This window comes from Notolabrus celidotus, chromosome 19, assembly GCF_009762535.1.
Source record: "Notolabrus celidotus isolate fNotCel1 chromosome 19, fNotCel1.pri, whole genome shotgun sequence".
Classification (NCBI taxonomy): Eukaryota; Metazoa; Chordata; class Actinopteri; order Labriformes; family Labridae; genus Notolabrus; species Notolabrus celidotus.
Window position 1 is genome coordinate 8,563,118 of NC_048290.1, and position 14,175 is coordinate 8,577,292.

At 40.4% G+C, this 14,175-nt stretch overlaps 1 protein-coding gene across 2 annotated transcripts in view; it reads right to left on the reverse strand.

Moving 5' to 3' along the window:
• Window positions 1–14,175, reverse strand: part of si:dkey-34e4.1 (carboxyl-terminal PDZ ligand of neuronal nitric oxide synthase protein) — a 67,343-nt gene that overhangs the window by 13,093 nt on the left and 40,075 nt on the right. For both annotated transcript variants that reach the window (XM_034710347.1, XM_034710348.1), the window contains exons 7-10: window positions 13,267–13,439; window positions 8,724–8,885; window positions 6,295–6,490; window positions 3,385–3,715 (exon numbers count right to left, since the gene is read on the reverse strand). In XM_034710347.1, the coding sequence (XP_034566238.1) occupies window positions 3,385–3,715; window positions 6,295–6,490; window positions 8,724–8,885; window positions 13,267–13,439 (862 nt within the window). The remainder of the gene's footprint in view (window positions 1–3,384; window positions 3,716–6,294; window positions 6,491–8,723; window positions 8,886–13,266; window positions 13,440–14,175) is intronic.

Sequence of the window (14,175 nt, forward strand, 5' to 3'; positions counted from 1 at the left end):
ACTAAACCAACACTTTATGATTAATATTGTCTCATGTTATGTGTGTATGGAAAGGTGATGTCATGCAGGAAAGGAGGCAAATTAAAGCCAGTTAAGGAGGGAGGAGGATTGCAGGGAGTCAGTTAGAGAGGAAACATAAAAAGTCCTGGCGTGAACATTTCTCAGCTGCTTCTTTTTTTTCAAGCCTTTGAGAGAGAAAGTAAGAAATGTGGTGGCACAGAGAAGCTCTGGAGGAACAGAGGAGAATCAGGTTGTTACGTAATACACATAAAGGTTAAAAAAAAAGAGGAGTTTAAGCCTGGTATGCATGAGGGAATGAAACTAATGTTCAAATGGAAAAGTAAAGTAACAAGGAAGAAAGTCGGGTCTCTTTTTTTTTCTTTGTGCTCAGGCAGAGGGGAAAAAAAGAGAAGCATATTTTGACATATGTAGCCGGGTAGAGTTTCTAGTTGTGCAGGGATAAGAGCTGTGATTGGCTGGGAGTCTGTGCAGAAGGAAACCACAGGATGTGAGTGAGGCTGTTTGGAGCTAAGCTGCAGAAAAACACATAAAACAAACACAGACGTACACACCAAATACACACAGTCAAGTCCAACTTCTTATTTTCCCCCTCTTGTCTGTCTGGTAATCAACTTTGAAGCGTCCTCCTTTGAGATTTTATTGTGAGAAGATTTTGAGAGAGAACAGCAAAGACAAAAGACGAGAGGAGGAGGAGGAGGAGGAGGAGGAGGAGGAGGAGGAGGAGGAGGAGGAGGATGAGAAAAGAAAAGAGTACCAAACACTGACTCCTGCTTGATCTCGTGTTTTTTTCCTTTACTATGTCTGGTCTTTGTGTAGGATTTAAAGAGATTAAAAGCTCATTAAAACGCTCATTACAAAGTTATTACATGCTGCAGCTTCATATGTGTATGCATTCAAGGTATAAGCTGCTTGTGTATCACAGAGCGGTGCAACGTTCAGACATTAAGGCAGAAGTGAAGTCGAGGAAAGCACTTCACAAGATAAACTGTTGGAGACAGCGAGAAATAGAGCTTAAAACATCCTTGAAAAGCACTCCTTATAAATTATTCCAAAGAAAATTATTCCATTTGCTCTCTTTACTCCCTCGACACGTGTTTTAACAGCTTCTTAAAATCAGTTGTTTCATGGAACAGAGACACTGGGACCAACTTAAAGCTGATGGAGTTTCGGTGTTTCTCTTAAAAAAATCTCATTCTCTCTTTCTCCGATTCTCTCTTTCTTCTTCAAACTCTGATCCGCTCTTTGTTTTTCTAACCCCAAACTCATTTTTTTCTCACTGCATTCTGTAATCCCATGATTATCGTCACACTCTCATCAGCTGGGGGCTGTTTCTGCTGAGCTGAGCTATTCTACGCTAATAACACTAAAAGCTACTAACGGTGTGTGTGTCACTGTGTGTGTGTGTGTGTGTGTGTGTGTGTGTGTGTGTGTGTGTGTGTGTGTGTGCGTGCGCTTGTCACTGTGAGGCCTGGTACCCTCGAACACACACAGACTGGTACCACATGAAGAAGATGTAGGAACATTAGTGGATCAGTTTAACATTTGGGGTAATATTTGCTCTCTGGCAGAGAGGTAAGTGAGGTTATCAGTGCCATCCTTATGTGTGTAAATTAAATATAGAGGAGGTATTTAGCTTAGCTTAGCACAAAGACTTGAAGCAGTTGGAAACTAGAACTACTGAAGCTCACTCACAATAGGGATGTGCATTTTTAGTGGAGTGTCATCACCCTCCCTAGTCGCCACTAGAATCACTAGCTGGTTAAATGAGTCATTAATATTTTATCATTATTGGCCTGTAATGTTGGTCATGCAGTCTGTCTAAGGTCTAACACAGCCACCTGCCACAAGCTGGGGCTGTCAATCCGGTTATTAACTACAGCCATAATGATATAATAATAATAATAATAATACATTTTATTTATAGGCGGCTTTCTGGACACTCAAGGTCACCTTACAACATAGCAATAATAAAAGCAACACTCAACAGTAAATTGATACATAAATCCATTAGAATAAAGATACAATACAAGAAAAATGAAAGGGGAGGGGAAGTCATTCCAGTCCCAAAGAGACAGATCAGAGTGAGTATTCTTGGCGGAAAAGGTGAGTTTTTAGGTGGGATTTGAAGGTGGTGGGAGAGGTGGAATTTTGTACGTCCAGGGGGAGAGAGTTCCAGAGCGGCTGAAGGCTCTCGACCCCATGGTGGTCAAGCGAGCAGGTGGGAGGGTGAGTTGGATGGAAGAGGAGGACCTGAGACTACGGGTGGGTATTTTTGTTTGGAGGAGGTCAATGAGGTAATGAAGGGCTCGGTTGTTGATGGCCTTGAAAGTGAGGAACAGAATCTTTAAAATGATGCAGTATTTAATGGGAAGCCAGTGGAGTTTGCTGCAGGACAGGTGTGATGTGGCTGATGGAGGGGGTTCTGGTGAGGATGTGGGCAGCAGAGTTTTGAACCAGGATGGATTTGTCAGGTAAACCAAATGCTGCTCTACTATCCGGTTGTAAACAAGCACAATTGACAGACAACATCTAAGATTGACTTGTATGTGGACACCTCCTGTGTCTGGTTGAACTGGCATATGACCCATCAACTGAAACAATGTGTAGCACAGGTATGTGGACATTAACCTGCAAGGAGGACCCAAGCCTGCTGGTGGTAGTGCTAGCTCTGCTACTGCCACATTCAGCAAACTCATTTGACATCACTTACCTGCAGACTCCTGTGTTTAGCCATGTAAATAAATTATGCTCAGTTTGGACTGTTTTCTGATTGTTTTCCTAACCTTTAGACTAGTTGGCAACTCTGAATTTAAATTCCTGTTTAAGTGACATTGACGTTAGTTGCTTTGGAAAATCTCTAATTCTGCTTTGTGGAAATGCTTACAAAACCCAGTTAAAATAACAATTCAATAATATAAAAGGTCAAAAACGAAGCATGATAACCCGAAAGGGAAGAAGCCTCTACAAATGAATAACGGGAGAGACAACATCAATTAATTTGAAATTGTTTCAATGTGAAATTGTGAAATTATTTTGTATAGCTAATAATGGATGCATAAGATGGACTTGATTAGGCAATTGGGGAAGGGGTCCCTTCTATCTGTAGAAGCAGATTAGTTGGGGATTGCGCCAAAAAATTAATCCTAATTTACCTGGATCTTCTAGACAGCCAACAGAGAAAGCCCTTCCTGTAAACCCTTTATTTTACAGGAACATGTCAAATTCCTCTGCCAGAAGGCAAGAATATATATTTTTCAAAATGTTGAACTATTCCTTTAATGTATATTGGCTCTAACGTTTTGGTGCATTTCTAACAAACATCGTTGTCTCTCTTTGTAACAAACAGAAGTACAGCTGTCTTACTTTTCATCCAGGTTGGCAGAGTTCCTCAGTGTGTACGGGACGATCTCGCTGCCCGAGCTCTCCTTGTTCTCCGCTGTCACGTTGGCCCTGATGAAGGGATCCAGGTCCCCGTTAACCGAAGCGTCCGGTTTGGTGCTGTTCTCCAGGTTCAGCAGGTTCAGGTAGGACTCTGCACTGTCCACCTGGGACGGGGAGAGGGGGGACATTTGGAGGGGCCATGCAGGGGTGGAGGTGATGAGCAGGTCCAGGTTCTGGCTGTAGAGATTCTTCAGATTCAGGGACAGAGACTTTGCTGAGGTGGAAACAGGGCTGCTGGACGACTGCTGATCACCTGGAGGGAGGAGAGATCAATAAAATGCCAAATTAAAAACAAGTTATGATATGGAGAAGATTTATCTAGTGCTAACTTGTTGGCTTTTTTCTTCCTTTGAGGAATATCTCTGTAAGTGCTGACTCTCATTACTGAACAGAGCAGCTGGCAGGATTCCAGTAGACACTTAGTCCAGCCATGTTTGAGATTAGCTAGATTAGCATTTTCTATCAGAGGGACTAACATGATTAATTCAAGCACAAAACATGACATGATATTTTCAGACACACACAGAAAAATGCCTTTATGCTCACAGAGTATGCGCACACTCACACAGCTCTGTTCAGTGTGTGTGTGTGTGTGTGTGCTTTTCCATTGATATTTGGCAGACGGACTGTTTTTTAGCTTCCATAAATAAATTCCTCCTCCAAAAACCCTCCTGTGGGAGAAAGGTGTGTAATTCTGTGTGTGTGAGGGTGTGTGTTTTTTTCCAAAATAAAAATTGTTAACAACTTTCAAACTCTCCCAGAGTCTGAGAGTGTGAGATAATGTGACAGAATGGTTTTAAATCTGCTGTGATGATATAATCTCTTATTAGTTCAGCATAGAGAGGCTATTGTTTTGGGAAAATATGTTGATTACACACATTGTGTTATGCAGAGTGAGCATGCTGTTTAACACAATGTGAGGCCCTCCATATAATTATAAAGCCTTTGTTAGAGTGCACAATCATTTCAAAGTGAGATCAATAATCCTATTCTGTTCTGTAATCTACACAACTAAAGCTGAAAATACATTTTTATATCCAGATAGAGCTTGTGTAAACCTGTAAAAGCTAATGTCAAAGCTCAGCCATAAAATGATACTTACATAAGGAGTGATATTGTTCTGCTCTGATGACTGACAGTGCTCTGTGTATTGTCCTATATGTGTCTTATTGAGGTTTTAAGGTGTAGTGTAGTTGACCTAGTGGACTGTGTTACATTAGGTGTAAGGTATTAAGAGGAAAGGGGTGAGGTAGGGTGAGATTATAGGAAACACAGTTCTATTCAGGATGTCAGAATTGTAAACTATGACCTCAGTAATACACATACAGCTGAATTAACAACTATCAGAAGGTATAAACAAGAACTAAATGTTAAATCCTCTTAATGTAGAATTTGTGGGAAATCTCTGAAATTAAACTGCATGTATGAGCCTATACTGCCAGACTCATCTACAAAAATGATTGGGTGCATGTGTAAAATTTATGATTGGACATTCATGGTTTCAGAGATGAATGAATGAATATTTACTTTGGTCATTAATGTCAAAAGAACCAAAGTCTACAGTTTGTGTGAATAGTCATCTTATAAAATACAAATATATGGGCGTCATTGGACTAGCAGTCTGAGTGAGCGCCCCATATACGAAGGCTTTCATCCTCATCGCAGTGGTTGTAGGTTCAACTCCCAGCCTCTACTATTTACTGCATGTCTTCCCCCTCTCTCTACTCCACACATTTCCAGTCTCTTTCCAGCTTTTCCATCCAATAAAGGGAAAAATGCCCAAAACATGACTTAAAAAAAATACAAATACCACAAAGTGATATGTTCACAGGGGTTTGTTTCAAACAATACAAATTCACAAACAAAAAAAACCAACAATGTCCAAAAAAGGAACAAACTGAAGCCAAAGGCTGATAGATGACAACATCTTAAGTGAATCTCAGTCCCTTTACCAAGTTATGGGGTTTAATTTTGCACAATGTTACCAAATACCCACCAAATTAACAACATTAGCATTAGCCTCAGGTATAGTTTGCTTTAAGCACCTCCTTGCACATGTTGTGATACATACAGTGATAACTCAGTGTGTGTTGCGGCCTGTTGTCTGTGACTGCAGTATAGAAAGTTGGAGCAGCATAAAGTTTCAGTGCTCCTCCTCACATGTGGCACAAGCTTCCTCAGTACCTGTGGTCCTCTAAAACTGTCAGCTTATTTCACTCAGGGCTTAAAGGGATTGAAAAAAACCTGAAGTTGACATTCTGCTTCCACTCTGGCTTCTATTTTTCTTTGAAGAAATGTATTTTGATTGTTTGTTTTTATTGTCTTTTAAATATTTGATGTTTTCTTTGAAGTATTCAATGCCCTTTTCAGTACTTTTATGTTCTTTTTATCTGAAAAGGTGTGATATAAATAAACTAGCCTTACATGGCTTCCTTTGATTCTTTGATCAAAACATCTTGGACATAAAAGCAGATTTTAAAACAGTTGTGTTTGCACCTGGCAGACACCGTTTTTCTTCTCTTTGGAGATAAAAGCAAGATGCTTCATTAAAGGGACATCCAGGTGGCGTTAAGGGAAAAGCCCCAGTGATCACCTGCAGAGCGAGGTTCAAACACTGACAGCTGTGCTTCTGCCCATCAAACACGACAGACAATGTTTGCAGGCAGGAAGCCAGCGAGGGATCACCGTTTGTGTCATGGCTGATTAAACCATCTCCTCGTCAACAAGCTGGTGAGCAATGACAAGAACTGCAGAGCATGAAAGAACCTGACCTGACACAAGTCTATCTAAGGGATTACACCGTTCCTAGCGGTCACCTCTGGAGTCACTTACTGTGTCCGTTAGCTAGAGGCTCCCGTTGTGGCCGTGAGGGGTTCGGGGAGTGGGCCTCCAGCTCTTTTAGCTGCTGCACCAGCAGGGCCAGGTGCTGCAGCAGGTCCCTGTTCTGCAGCAGCAGCTGGTGGACGCGGGCCTGGGCCTCCATGCGGGCGGCTGTCTCTGCTGCCATCTGATCCTTCAGCAGCTGCACCTGGAGTGGACACAAAGGACAAGGTCAATCTGTCACAAGGTGTGTTTGTGTAACATTTGACAATTCGGATTTCCCTACATGGAACATAATTAAAAATGTTTGCTCGACAAATTACTGTCTCCTGCTTCAGCACTTAATTCCACCCATTTCCACGTCACTATCATTACATTTTTTTATGATATAAGAAGGATGAAACCAAAATTTTAGTATCTACAATCACAAGACTGAGACTAGGAGTATGATGGGATGAACTTTGAGGTAGAACATCAACTCCCAAATGTACATTCTTTCCCATTGCTACAATCAACCACATACTAAAATATACAGTCAACATACGTTTGCAAATACACACATCCCGAGGTGTTGCTACAAATAGGATGTGTGATAGTAAACTCATGAGGTGCATAATTACAAATGTGCATCTTAATTTAAGCCCTGCTTGAATTCTATTTAACGGCACTGACTGCCTTTCTATTACTGTGCTGGTGCTGCCCCCTAGTGGGAAAATACTGGTCAAGACAAACAGCACAGCCAAATAAGTAGTTTATAATTCACATCATACTAAACAAAGTAAATTAACAATTGAAGCCTGGATCACTGGATGATCACAGTGATGCCTGGCTGATACACTGGAATAATAATCAGTCCATGCTGCTGGCTTCATTTATTTCATATACATTGTATTGATTATTAGCACTGCCTCTCAGACAGTGGTTTGAAATTTATTGCTTAATGGACAATTCAAATGGAAGCAAAGACTCTGAGAAATGAGAATCTCATCTCATAAAACTAACCAATATGAGCCATTTAAACTGAGCTGAAACAATGAGATGGTCAGTCGACTTATGGAAAAATAACCACAGAGACATTAGGTATCAATGAACAGATATGAGGAACATGACACATATATCTCTGTTATTGACTCTTGTCCTGGTTCTGATGATGATTTAATGATTTTTATTTGCCAGGCTTCATTGTTATCAGGCACCTCTCCTTTGGAATCATCTACCAGTCAGGCTCCTGGAGGCAGACACCTGCTCTACTTTTAAGAGTAGACTTAAAACTTTCCTTTTTGATAAAGCTTATAGTTAAAGCTGGCTCAGGCTTGGACCAGCTCTTAGTTATGCTGCAATAGGCTTAGACTGCCGGGGAACTGACACACTGGGATCCACTGTCCCATTAAAGTTACTAACCATACACCTTTCTGGAGTCCCTGAGCTCCCTTGTCTCGTAGGTTCCTCTGATTCGCTGCCGTAGACGGCCTGCTGCTGTGGATGTTCCAGACTCCAGTTGCTACAACTACTACTATCCATCTCACAACTATTGACTCTCTCTCTCTTTTCATCTCCTCTTTCCCTCTTTCCAACTTGGTCTCAGTAGATGTCTGACTAACATGAGTCTGGTTCTGCTCAAGGATTCTGCCTGTTAAAAGAAGTTTGTGACTTGCTAAATGCTGCAAAGTGCTCTGCTCATGGTGGATTAAGATGAGATCAGGCTGAGTCCTGTCTGTAAGATGGGACTGGATCTTATCCTGTCTTGATGTTGGGTCTTAGTTAATAATATAACAGAGTACGGTCTAGACCAGCTCTGTTTGTAAAGAGTCTTGAGATAACATTTGTTGTGAATTGGTGCTATATAAATCAAGATTGATTGACAAAACAAGACATCCTAATCTGTCAGATTTTGATGATGGAAAGGATCACAAGCATTTATTTTAACTGTTTCATATTTTGTACAAAAATCCAGTGACAGAAAAGTCCAACTCATAGACGAAAATCAAACATAAACTTATTTTTACAGTTTCAACAGAACACTCCTGTGCGGAGTTTTTAACGTGATATGAAACAGACTTAAATAAATACTGATCTCTCATGTGACCTAAAAAAAAAGGCTATCAGTGACAACACTGACTGGTTCTATTTATTATTTCTAATGACTGAAATTGCTGCTGCAGGGTAGGAGTCAGATGAAGTGATTGACAGCACTCTGTAGAAATTGCTTTTGACATTTCCCACTGCAATGATTCACTGTGAGTTAAACATTTGAATGTTAAATTAAAAAAATAACAAGTTGGATTTTTTTTTTTTTTTTACAATGAACACATTTTCTTCATGTCAGGACAAACTCAGCAAAGCAGTTAGAGTTACCTTTCTGACACAATCTGAAAGTTCTTCTTCATAGCTTTTATACCCATAACCTCCTCACTGTGTGTGTGCATGTGTCTGTTTCTCACCTGTGCAACAGCCACCTGTGTGTGCTGCTGTTGTTGCTGCAGCTGCTGCTGAAGAAGCTGCAGGTAGTGCTGCGATGCCAGCGGGGTGAGAGATGGAGAGCAAGGGCTGCTGGGAGAAACGCCTTGAGATGTCACAGTGAAGAGTGACCTTCGATCTAAATCCTGACCGGAGACAAAAATAGCAAAGAATACGTTTAAGTTGTGAGAGGAAAAAGGAAGTGAAAACAATGTTTTGTACCCACAAAAGTTAACACGAAGCTCAAAGTTTGACCCAAGGAAATAGAGTGCAAAACTTTGCCACAAATAAGGAGCTTCTTTCAGGGCTGGGACACCAAAGATGAACCTAATTAACAATCAGTAGGACAGAAACCACTCAGTCCCTGAGACTTGGGCTGTGACCCACTCAACGGGGGCACCCCGGAGCCCCAGCGTCACTCCTCACTAGAGCTGGAATAATCTCTGAACTCATTACCACACCACATGCTCTCTTCCTCTGCTTCTAATCACCTTCCTCAGTCTCATTCCTCCCTGGATGTGATCGCAAAAAATGTCACATATAGAAAACTAAATGTATGTTTGTATGTATTATTACAAAAATAGCTGTTGCTGTCAGGAAAAATAGATATATTTTGTTTAGTGGAATACAGGTTATTGTAACTCAAAGATCACACCACTAGAGGGAGTAGCTGCACACTGTAAAAGACTGGAATGCATCTTGGTGTGAGGGGCCTCCACCCTCTGAACATCATCAGCCTCACTCAAAACATTTTTTATTATCAAATAAGTTCTTTGAAACAACACTAACCAACTATACTGTTTTAAAATAAGAGGATAAAAAAATGTAATGACATACTGACTTGTAAAAGGTGACTCTATTGTCCTGAATGCCTGTTCTTGCACAATATAGCATAGTTTCAGTGAATACAATCTCCCATGAGAGGCCCCAAAGGAAAACACCGCATGTTACCTGTCTGAGCTCGGTACTCTGAGTAAGGACTTCAGAAGAGAAGAGAATAAAGAGGATGTTAAGAGGTAGAGAAAAAGAGAGTGCACTACCAAGAGTCCAGAGATGAACAAACCACAGAAGATTTTTGTTTTTATGTTTCTGTTCAAGACCTTTTGACCTCTTTTGAAGTGGGTGGGGCTTATTTCAAAAACAGTGACATATATCTACAAGCACCAATCAGGATTTTCCTACAGTTCAATCAAAATGAGATGACATCTGTGGGCTGTGGGCGACTGGTGTGATTAGATCATTATTTTTATGCTGTAACCAATAAAATAATGATCTTTCAAGTTTAAACTTATTGAAATAGTTTTCAATAAGCTAATATTTAGGATAACTGAGGAAAAGATTCAAAAACCAAAAAGCAAGTAACAATTAAACTGAATCCAGAAGAAAAGGTAAAAACAATTCCTAAATAGTGTGAGGTAAAGAGGCGGGCTTTGAGTCTCCTAGCCAACAGCTACAGTGTTCCCGCCTGTCAATCAAGTCAGCTGTGCCTCTTATAATGGAAAACTTGTAATCTTATATATCATATCTTCAAAATTGCCACGTTCTGAAAAAAATCACGCCTGTACAGTGTGCGCCAATGGAGAAAAAAGCTATCCAGTGTACACTCATTTTTTGTACCAGGCTGTAAACGCTGTAAAGACCTTTTTGTGTGTGTGTGTGTGTGTGTGTGTGTGTTTGTGTGTGTGTGTGTGTGTGTGTGTGTGTGTGTGTGTGTGTGTGTGTGTGTGTGTAAGCTTCACTGCTCTTTGAGGACTAAAGAGCTCAAACATGTCCATATTGACATTTTTCAGACATTTATTGGAACACTGCAGAAAACATCATGACACCGGGTCTGTGATAGCTAATGTTAAACCAGTACATCTGATCACCTTGTGTAGGCTAACTAATGGTAACACATCAGAGTTTACAAAGTTGTGTTGCTGTTACTTTACAGTTAATCATTTTAAGTAGTACTATAAACTTCAGCAACATACACATGCTTTAGAAAGAGCTGCACCTTTATGACAGTGGATATGGTACTCATGGGAAATATAGTCTACAGTACTGTCAAAACACTACTTAAAAGAGGTCACCAGAATCAACAGAACATGAAAGTTCCTTACAGTGCCTTTAATTCTGTTTGGTGCTCACAATTATATGACTTAAATTATTTAAACAAAGCACACACTCCCTTTAGGGGAAAGATAAGGGCAAAAACAGAAGCCATGAAAAAAATAACATGTTTTGACTTTGGCAGTGAAATAAGTGTGAAATGAGCTTTCAAGGTCTTCAACTAATGATGAAAGCAGCCATTAGAAGCAGCTCCAGCTGTGGTGTCTAAAATCAGGTTGGTCCAACCCCTCACATGGTTGAAAGGTGTTTCTGTTTTTCAATACACTCAGCTTCATATGTGGTTACTTTCTTTTTGTACACATTATCCTCATTTCTCTTATTACTCCTCACTTCATCTCTCTCTGTTTCACTCTTATTTTTTCCTTCCCTCATTTCTTCTCTTATCTCAGTGGAGCAGATGTTCATGAACCCTTCAATGGGATTATGCTGGCGTTTCTCAGAAAATCAAAGAGAACAGACTGGGGTTTTTGGGATTAGGTGTCCCCCTTTTCACAGCCAGTAGGAATATCCAAGTTCCCCCAATCCAATCCCACTCTCTCTCCTTCTCTCTGTTCCTATCTTTGTCTCCCCCCCCCCCTCTCTCTCTCTCTTTTAGCAGCCTCATAAAAGCTGCATCTCCCACACTCGCTTTGGTGACAAATCCAAATGAACACATCATGACACAACACAGCCCGAGTGTTTGCACAGTCAAACAGTCTTGAATGATAATAACCATTTCTTGACTACATATGGATTTAAAGTCTGACAAATCTCAAAAGCAGAGGCACAAAATTGTCTCCTCTTAACATCGGGCAGGAGTGCACAGGTGAATTTACACCTCCAGAATCTGTTGCCAGCTAAAGAGAGCCGCACTCGGTGATCTAGTCAGGTACTGCAGTCGATGACAAAGCACTTTACTATGCTTTCTAAGTTCAATGAGCCATTTGGCAGCCGATTGCTTGGATAATAGCATCAAAACAAGACTAAAGCCAAAGCAATAAATCAAAGCAGAGTCACAGTCCTGCAGCTACAAGGCCACAGAGGTCTGGAGCAAAGAAACCTGGAACAAATTAATCTGTCTGTCTGCAGTTAATATCATTGATATAGGAGAGCATCCATTAAAAAGAAACTATCATAAGAATGTGTTGTTCATAATCAGAGTTTGTTTGTTTGAGACTGCCTTTACATTCTGCTGATGTAAGGTTTTACAGTCCAGTGGGCAGACGAGGACACAGCCGCTTAAAGGGATGCTGAGGTAGTGAAAACATATCTTGGCAAGTACCAAGCGGGATTTCAACAGTGATATTTGGTTAAAAATATCAATGTGTTTGGCTAAAATACTTTAATAATGTGTCAGAAAACGCAATTATGTTTATAATTTTGAAAAACTGTTTATCTTCCCAGTAAAAGGATGGAAATAATAGTTCTGACAGCATTTCTCAAAGTATTTCTTACAGGTAGTTAGGGGCATAAAGATACACATTCTCATACTGAACCCTTTTGGTTTGATGCAGATGTGTACCAGTGACTTTATGGCAAATCACCTCAAAACACCCTGCGTTTTAATTCTCTTTCTGTTTTGTTTTCTTTACCTGTAATCAGTTTTCTACTGTGAACTCAAACAGTGGTTACGTGATCATTATGTGTGTCAGTCAGGAGTGGGAGGGGCTGCATGAGTGGAGAGTGCCCTCATTGATTGAGTGTATTGCTTCATCTCTCAGGAAAAAAATTACATACCAAGCCTCTTGTGGGGCCTTAGAAAACCAAACTGAAATTGGGCGCTACTCAGGAGCACTGTCATCAAGTCTTCATCCTGAAAACCCAATTTCAGTTGGGTGGCTGCCATCCAGTGTAGTAAACAGTGGTGCATGCTGTTCTTTTGTGTCTGCTTTTGTGTGTCAAACCAACCCTGGGAAGCTCCGACATGCAGACAGCAGAGTAGTAGGAGAAAAAGCTGAGGCTACTTGAAAAAGGAGGTCAAAATACAAGTAACAATTACTCGTAATGTCGTGTTACGTTTAATTTGAAATGTTATTAAAAAAGGAAATCTGAGCAATGTGTGAAAATTATTTCAGGTCCTAAAAGAGGAAAATAAATTGTATGTGTTTGGTTAGTTTTCCTTACCGTACTGAAAATGTACCGAACCCAGACCTGAGAACTGAAGGGAACTGACATTTTTTTTGTACAGTTAACATCTCTAGTGGTTGTAGAACTGTGGTCTATGCAAACACGTCAATTCAACCTACCCCCTATCTCCACAGGGGGATGCCAAAATCAACATAAAATGCAAATTTTCAGTTTTAAAGCTGAATTGTAGAGAACTCAAATATACCACGATACAGTGTATCCCACAGGGACCTACAAGCCCTAAGAATTAAAATGTCCAAGAGTTGCTGTATGTGTGTGTGTGTGTGTGTGTTTCCTGCATTATCTTACTATAATAGTCTGTCCAGGTTTGACCACGTTCAGTTCGGCCAGGCTCTGCAGGATTTCGCTGACTGCTTTCTCACACAGTGATGTGCCAACTGAAGGATCTTCTCCTCCTTGCTTTCCTTCATTTTTGCTCTCCTCCTCTTCTTCCACTTGTTCTGCTCCTGTCAGTTTACGGCCTGCAAAGTCATATGCAAAACAATCAGTAAAACTGTGCCATCACATCTCTGGGGTTAAAGTTAGGTCACTTATGTCCTTTTTGCTTTTGCAGAACGGTTGTGCTGTCTTTTGTTGTGTCCAGAATATCCTCAAATAAGTAAAGAGAACCCTAGAAGTTAAATTAGAGAATAAAAAACATTAACACACCAATATAAATATTGTTTTCTCCATTGAGAGAACCAAGCTCTTAATATATTTTCTAATGGAGGCCTGTACACAGTGTTTTACCCTCTTTGACATCACATAAGCTGTAGTCAAATTACAGTCATTACTGACAACACCAGCAATTATCTTCTTCTCTTGTCCGATGACAGTGAAGTCATAATCACAGAGATCTCTTCCACACGTTATCGTCTGCATGACATGAAATGCTGGCAGCATGAGGCTGAGAACACTCAAATCAAGATTAGCATCATGTTGTCCCTGAAATCTGTTTACATTCCAGCGCAACCGGACATCTGTGTTATTGCTGTTTGGTCGTTGTGTTGATTTGAAATGTTAGAGAGGGTTCATGGTTTCAGTTTGGCTGCACATAGGTGTGTAATGAGACTAATCATACAATGTCATGCTTTCTCAAGGAGGGAGACAGTCATTATGAGAACAAAATGACCAATGAGTGTTCATACATGGTGCATTTTCAACAGAAACACTCTCCAAACTAAAATATGCATATAATATACAGTTTTCTTTACAAAT